This window comes from Gekko japonicus, unplaced genomic scaffold (genome assembly GCF_001447785.1).
Source record: "Gekko japonicus isolate JY-2015 unplaced genomic scaffold, Gekko_japonicus_V1.1 scaffold455, whole genome shotgun sequence".
NCBI lineage: Eukaryota > Metazoa > Chordata > Lepidosauria > Squamata > Gekkonidae > Gekko > Gekko japonicus.
In genome coordinates, this window is record NW_015166436.1 from 522,169 (window position 1) to 530,308 (window position 8,140).

The following is an 8,140-nucleotide window of genomic DNA, read 5'->3' on the forward strand; positions in this document are numbered from 1 at the left end:
ACATGTTTGGGGTGATAAAATGGAGTTCCGCCCATGATTAACAGTGCCACTGATAGAATGGTTAGCCACAGTTAAGTCCACCAGTGGGGGAATTTGTGGTCCAGAAGAGAGGTGGAGGGAGGGAGGGTGTGGACAACCCCTTGGCTTCCTCAGCGTTAAGCTACTGGCATGAAGTTCATTCTTGGTTTTTTGAAAAAAAAAATGGCTGACTAAAAGATGGGAAAACAGGAAGAAAGGAAGAGAAAAAGAAGAAACATGTTCATTTTAATTCTTAAGTGAGAAATGGACGGGCCAGGCAACAAGAGGGACAGAAGCGCAATGCTGTTCCATTAAAATATGTGAAAGGGCATCTAACCTGTAAGTACTTCTGACATGGATCACTGGGCTTCAGCAATGGATCAGGAAAGGGATTCTAATTTGAAATCTGAAAAGAGGGATCATTTTAAGAAATTAAAAACAAACACACACAAAAACACAAACGAAAGCCAGCATGTTTATGGATGTCTTATGGATACCGGTGCTGCCCAACATTTCAGTGGAGGCCAGATTATTCATTCTGTAAAGCTAACCTTTGCAAATATAGATCGAAAAATTGCACTGGAGCCATTTTTTTTAATCGAGAAAGCCCAAAGTTAACCAGCATTAGCTCATATTTTAAGTACAATTTCTCTTGAACAAAGACAAAATAGTCCCAGCACCAAAACCCTGAGTTATACTAATAGCCAAGAGCTAAAATGTTTAGAATGTCTTAACAGCCACATGATACAGAAAACCATTCCAGATAGACCCTCTTTTAATTGCATCTTTATACAGTGCTTCATGCTAGCAGCAAACTGAAGGAGGAATATTTTGTTATTGCTACCATAAAACCTAATCCTAAACTCTTCTCAGTTTCTTGTCATTTTTTAAAGTTATAACAAAATGTTGTAGTATATAAGTAAATATAGGGTAACCCTAGTTTTGACTGCAACAGAAAGCTAACCTCTGGCCCTCACCTAAATAAGCTTTGTACATAATCTGAGAATCACCAACTCAGAATAAATCAATGATGAAAATACTAGGAAATTGGCACCCTGGCACCTGAGATTTGTCAAGCTCTGTACTATGGTGCCCCCAAAATTGGTTGCACGATATCATGAGCAAGTGCAAATGCTGTGGAGGCTTGTGAGCAAAAATTCTACTTTGTGAGCTGCTGGCATTAAAGTTGTGAGCGAGCGATTTGGCTGCTGCATATGTTACTTTGCCCTGGAGCCATCCTTCCTGAGCTAAGACAAAAATGTGTGCGCCAGAGGCTAGAAAACTATGAGCTAGCTCACACTAACTCAGCTTAGAGAGAACATTAATGGGCACCACCATAAGTCTGACTTCCTACGATCAGTTATTATGGTCTTTTTCTTGTGTTTTTGCTTGTGCAAGAACTCTAGCACATACAGGAATTCTGCACTGGAAGGATCCTAGAGTTTCAAGGTGTTATAAACGCCAGACCCCTATACAATTGTACAGCATCCACAGAAAGTTACAAATTAGGTCCAGAAAATATTGATGTTATCAGGAAATATATTCTTCCAGACCACAGAATCACAGAATCCTAGAATTGAAATGGACCTCCAGGGACATCTAGTCCAACACATCTAGTCCAATCCCCTGCACAATGCAGGAAATCCACAAATACCTCCCCACCCACAACCCCAGTTACTCCTGTTTCATGCCCAGAAGACGACAATAAACCTCCAGGATCCCTGACCAAACTGGCCTGGAGAAAAATTGCTTCCTAACCCCAGCGTGGCGATCTGTATTTCCCTGGGCATGTAAGAATCCATTGGAATTCCCACCTAGCCCATCTTAAGAAAGATGAAATGATAAGTAAATTCCAATGCTGATGTTCCACAATGCTGGGGACGGAAGTCCCATGGGTGTCTGTCTCCCTGGTATTAATTGGCAGGCCGGGGAAAAGACTGTATGGCTGGAACAAAGAATTAAAGAAGCTAAAATTAAGATTGGGAAAACTAAAAGCAAAATGGTATGGACCAGACAAGCATATGACCCCAATACTACAGCAATTACAATGGCTACCGATCCACCCCCCAGCCCAATTCAAAGTCTTGGGGTTGACCTTTAAAGCCCTACAAGGCTTGGGACTGTGGTAGCTGTGGGACCATCTTCTCCCATAAATTCCTGCCAGGGAATTAAGGTCACAGGAAGAGGTCCCTGGGCTGCCCCATCAATCAAAGAACCTTGTTTAGTGGGTACACAACAGAGAGCCTCTTTACTCGTTATTAAACAATCTCCCCAGGGAGATTTTTGATCTTTAGGAGGCAGTTGTAGACATTTCATTTAGGACTGCATTTGGTGACGTTTGCTAGCAGTCCCGAGTTGTAATTTTAAATTGTGACTTTTCTGTTTTGGATGTTATTTCATTTTATGTGTTTTATTTGTGTTGTGAGCCACCTTGAGCTCTGTACGGAAGAAAGACCACTAATAAATGTTGTAAATCAGAAAATAAATACACTGATAAAAAAACCTCACCGTTCATTTAGTAGCTATCACATGACTGCTGCTGTTTTGCCTGATTATTATTTTTTTTACTCTGTTGTGCTTCCCTTGCGTGAAACTCACTTGCGGTTTTCTAAAGGACATTGCAATTTTACGTAGATGTTTCCTTGTGTTTAACGCCAACTGTGAAAATATACTACATTCCTCCAAACAAAATGAAGACGCTAAGCATACTTCATGGCTCTTGAAATTTAGTTCTCCATAAAGAAACTGAAAAAGTTCACCAAAGTGGATTTCCTGGCATAAAGAATATGCTGAACTCGGACTAAATTATAGTAAGCATAAAAGGTTGGGCAAAAGGCCAAGAATTCATTAAGTCTTCCATTCAAAAAACTTTCAAGGAATGCTCAGCCAAAATCACCAGAACTTTAAGAAGAAGAAGAAGAGGAGGAGATTGGATTTATACCCCCCACCCGTCATTACCCAAAGATGTCTCAGAGCGGCTTACAAACTCCTTTCCCTCCCCCTCCCCACAACAGACAACATAAAAATCAGACTGAATACTCTCTGAGCGCTGTGGGTTTACTCTGTATGGTCATCATTCAGAATCTACAGTTTCCTCAAAGATAGCTGCATTTTGTCACGGGTCATTTTGTAGAAAAAGAGGTGCAGGAGCTCATTAGCATAACTCATTAGCATGACTTATTTGCATATACCTTACCCCCTGACATCACCGGAAGTGTGTGAGAAGGCAACCCCCCCCCCTCAGGCTCCACTGGACTGTTTTGGATTGCTAGCTATTGGGGGGGGGGGACCACGTGCAGATCTGTCCTCGCAGAGGAGGGAGAGCTTGTGCCTGAATAAAACTTGGTCTTAAAGGTGCCACTGGACTGTTCTGGACCGGGGGGCCGGGGGGAGGCTCTGCAACTTACCTGGCTGCTTCTTGCTCTGACTGAGGGCTGCTGGGAGCAGGGGGTGGGGCTTGTTGCGTGTGCCCACCCCCTGGGCTCTTTACTGCCAGAGCTCCGCTCCTGTGCACTCCTGCAGGAAATGACCCCTGCCTTTTGTGACCTCCACAAATCCGGCATTTTATTGCTTATTTTGCATAATTTATTGTGCTCCTGCTAAACACTGGAAGGGATACAGAAGGCCAATGGAACACTTACAGTGGCACATCTTTGAGACTTTACCATGATTTGTTAACATTCTCAAGCTTCCCTGTGTAAGCCCTGAAGGCCAGAGTACTGGGTTTTCTCATTCCTTTGTTTTAATGAAAGTGCATATCTTAAGAAGTGAAGTTCTGCACCCCATTTTTTGTGCCTACTAAAAAACAAAGAATGCACAAATGCATGCAGCTTCCACAGAAATAAAATTCACATAGACGTTATTTCGAACATGGAAAACCATGTCTTAAGAAGCATTTTACACATTCTAAAGCAGAAAATATTTTGCAGGCGGTTCCTCCCCCCCCCCCAACTTTTCCATCTTTCCTGTTGGAAAAATGGGGGAAAGTGCTCAGAAAGAAAAATGACCCCCCCCCCCCAATTTTTCCATTTGTTTTCTAGGCCTTCACATCTCATGTCTGTTCCTGCTCTCTACACATCTTATGTGATATCCCCACATATACACAAAGGACTCTTCTCCAAGACCTTCTGAAGTGACCCTTATGGTTGTCAGACTCAGTTCTTATCAAGCTGTGGGGAAGAGTTAAGGTTGCCAGGTCCCCCCGACCAGCCTCCACTGGGGGATGGGAGGTGCGTGGCACCAGCTTCAGGTTGGGAAACTCCTGGAGATTTGAGGGTTGAGCCTGGGGAGGACAGGGACCTCAGTGGGTATAATTCCACAGAGTCCACCCTCCAAAGCAGCCATTTTCTCCAGGGGAACTGATATGGAGATCAGTTGTAACTCTGGGAGATGTTCAGGCCCCACCTGGAGGTTGGTAAACCTAGAGTGGGTCTGTCTATCATAAAGGCCAAAATGGCTGAGTAGTCAGGAAGGCATACATGGAAGCTTTTATTGGAATCAAGCAGTATCACCTGACCCACTCAAGGCTTAAGCAGTCAGAAATATAACTAGAGCACCTCCTGTAACTCCAAAAATTATGCTCTACACTTGATTAAAAGACAACTAATTCTCTAACCGACATACATTATCTGAAACAGCTCTGTCATCTCTGCTAGACCATTTAAATAGGCACACACCTAAAAGTTAAATTACTGTTCTTTGTCACACAATAAATGTTTTATAGCTGTGGCTTCAGCCTGTAGCAGCCTTGGCAGAATCTCCATAGACTGTAACAAGGAAAGTCAGGTGGACAAAACCTAAATTAAGATAATATCCAAAGCCATGACAAGGATGACTACTAAACTACTTTACGAAAATGCTTCAAAGGAAAATGATTACCAAAAGAATACAGCAAAACAGAGACCAAAAAAAAAGAACAAGGAAAAGATTCAGAGCGTTATCAGAGTAGCCTCTGGCATCACAAAAATGCCATGTCTTAACACAAATTTCTAAAGTGTATGTGTGTGTCAAACTCTAGTTTGCCATGATGTCTGGGGGATGGGAAATTCCTGCGGGGGGGTGAGTGTTGGAGTGTGTGAGCGGTGGGGTTGTAGAAGCTGTAACTCTTCCTCCAAGATACCTCCCTGAATGCCAGGTAAGACCTTGAAGTCAAAGCTGTGCTTTTCTCACTTTCATAGATAAGGTAACCATATATTCCCAGGGGTTAGAAGCACGAAATTTAGGCGGGAGGTTGGCAATGTGTGATTGGTGCACTTTTGTTTGAACTGTCTATAACTATGGAATTTCCCGCTTGAACCACAGTTTTGACACGGTACTGTTCCACCTGGACCATGCAGATATCTCAATAAACAAATCACTGCCAAAGAGAGTGTTGTTGAGGGTCCCTTGACCAGGGGTAGGACAGTGTGGGGATAGACGTGACACCCTCTCTGTGATTAAGAAGAAGAGTCCTGCTGGATCTAACCAGTGGTCCAGCATCCTGTCTCACACAGAGGCCAAACAGTTCCGGGGGGGGGGGGGACACAACAGGGCATAGGGGCTGAGACCTGCCCCCGATGTTGCCTTCCGCCTCTGGGATTCAGAGTTTTAGTGTGTCTGAATGTGGAGGTTCCCCCAGTCACCATGGCTAGTAGCCACTGATAAACTTATCCTCCATGAATCTATCTAATCCCCTTTTAAAGCTGTCTAGTATTGTGGCCATCACTACATCCTCTGGCAGCGTATTCCACAGTTTAATCACTCTCTGTGTAAAGAACTGTTTCCTTTTGTCCATTCTGCCTCCTGAGATCCTTCAGCAGACCTTGCAAAGTAGCAGGCCTGAAGGCTTAAGGGCATTTGCTCATATTAGCCACGGGAAATGGACAACAGGGGGAAAATAAACAGTATAGGCAAGGAATCTGTTTTTCCTGTGGCTGGTGGTCATCTGTGCGGTCACACCTATGGGGTTCTGTGCCAGTACGGAAGCAAATCCCTAAAATTAAGAAGATTTATGCCAAAAAGTAGCACCCAAATCCCCCTCTCCTGATGGAGGGGACCCTATCTGTGCACTAGTTCCAAGAGGCAAGTGCGTCCATGCTTAGTTCAGTCAGACTGCTGCAATTATCACCCCCAGTGTTGGGGGAGAAATGAGACACCAGCAGTGAGGAAGAAGATGGAGAAACTGACCACTGGCCAGAGAAAAAAAGGAGATCACATCTGGCAAAGCTGTCGGGGAGCCACTGGGATGCCATTGACACCAAGTATGATTTTGCAAAACACAGGTTTTATTAGAGGCAAAGGGGGAAACCTGTACATGAACTGGTTTTCCCAATGGATCAAAAAGGCCTTGCCTAGAGATGACCTTCCTATAACACCACTGCTGCAGTAGTGAGACTATTGGTGTTTGGGTTTTTTTGCCCTGCATCTAACTGGCACCAAACCTGGAAGATCCTGTCTCTAAGTACTGTGATTTCTGTGCTCAGATGTATGCTACCGCTTTCCCGCAGGCAAAGTACCTTCAACAGGTCGCCTTTCTTTGGCAGAGAAGTGATAGGTACACTTGGAATTGTCTCACAATACCTTGGATCACTCTGTGTACTCAGTGCACAATGAGGACATTGGTGCTATTGATACCTACTGACCATGCTTGCCACCCATTAACTCCAACCTTGAAGGGGAGAAAGTGCATATAAGAGGCACCCTCCAGGATCAAACCACCAGTCCAACTCCTTATAGACCAGCATCTTGTTTCGCACAGCAGCCAACCAGTTTCCCTGAAGAGCCAACAAGCAGGACGTAGAAGCAAAGGCCTTCTCCTGATGTTGTCTCCTAGAACTGGTGCTTGGAGGTTTACTGCCTCTGACTATGGGGGTTCCCTTTAGACACTGTGGGTAGTAGCCATTGATGGACCTCTACTCCACAAATTGGTCTAATCCCTTTCTAAAGCGATCTGTGCTACTAGCCATCATTCCATCCACTGGCAGCAAATTCTACCACGTGGTTCCACAATTTGGAATGAAGTGAGTCAATGCATGGAAAAAATTGTATATAAAGGTGCAACTTATTCGATTTAATCTATGCAGTTTTTGTAAAAGCTAGCAAAACTGAAGCAGTGATATCGACCGCTTGTACACAGAACTAGTGCCCTTTGCTTTTGATTCAACATAACTCAATGCAACAATTTTTTCTGTACTTTTACATTTCTTCTAGGCAAGCTGCAGTACAACTCTAAACAGAGTTACACCCTTCTAAGACCACTGGGTGGCTGAAGGGTGTAATTCTGCTCAGAAGTGCCCTGTCAACATCATTTGAAAGTATAAGGAATAATCAGCAGTAGATCATCGATGATACAGCACTAAAAACACAGACTACGTATGCTAAAGTCAACCCAGATAAGGCTACAAGGTTTTGTTGCTGCTGTTGTTTAAGTGGACAGGTAGTAAGGAGGAGATCTGCATACTCACATGAATTGCTTTGACGACAGTGAGCCCCTGGGTATCGCCTGCCCATAGCGCCAGTCAGCACATTATCCCGTGTTGTCAGCTGTTTTCAAAGAATACGGCACAGCCGTTTTACTGGGGGGGGGGGGGAGAAAGAAAAGAGAAAAAGAAAAAACAGGATGCAAAGATTTAGTATAATGCCTGGATCTTTTCATTAAAATGCTAATGACCCTGTCCTATGTATTTTTGGAGAACCGCGTTTATAAATTATTCATAGACACACCATCGACAGAGACGAACTGTTCGGGCCATAGACACAAAGCAAATTTACCATTTGCACTTGCCCTCCGCTGAGAAGCGTAAATAATTTCAAGGCAAACAGGGCCACTCGATACAGTTGCTCGTTCTGGGATAGCCCTACCTCCGAATGGGCTGTGCTTCCCCAGACACTGACTTTAGTCTTAAGTGAAGCTTCTCTGGACAACTCAGTAATAAAGGTAAAGGTTTCCCTTGCTCGAAAGCTAGTCGAATCCGACTCTAGAGGGCCAGAGACGGGAGCTCACGCCGTGGTCATGTGGCCGGCATGACTAAATGCCGAGGCGCACGGAACACTGTTACCTTCCCACAGAAGAGGTACCTCTATTTATCTACTTGCAATTTCTTGTTTTTGAACTGCTAGGTTGACGGGAGCTGGGGCCGGAGAC

The 8,140-nt window shown here is 44.1% G+C and overlaps 1 protein-coding gene across 9 annotated transcripts in view; it reads right to left on the minus strand.

Annotated features, from left to right (window-relative positions):
* APBB2 (amyloid beta (A4) precursor protein-binding, family B, member 2) overlaps positions 1-7,560 on the minus strand; it is a 164,381-nt gene extending 156,821 nt beyond the window's left edge. For 5 of the 9 annotated variants that reach the window (XM_015411902.1, XM_015411901.1, XM_015411898.1 and 2 more), the window contains exons 1-2: positions 7,461-7,528; positions 356-424 (exon numbers count right to left, since the gene is read on the minus strand). In XM_015411902.1, coding sequence (XP_015267388.1) covers positions 356-374 — 19 coding nt within the window. In that variant the 5' untranslated portion in view covers positions 375-424; positions 7,461-7,528. Of the gene's footprint in view, positions 1-355; positions 425-7,460 lie in introns of all 9 variants that reach the window. The other 4 variants (XM_015411894.1, XM_015411899.1, XM_015411896.1 and 1 more) reach the window with 1 other exon arrangement.
* Positions 7,561-8,140: the final 580 nt, after the last annotated feature.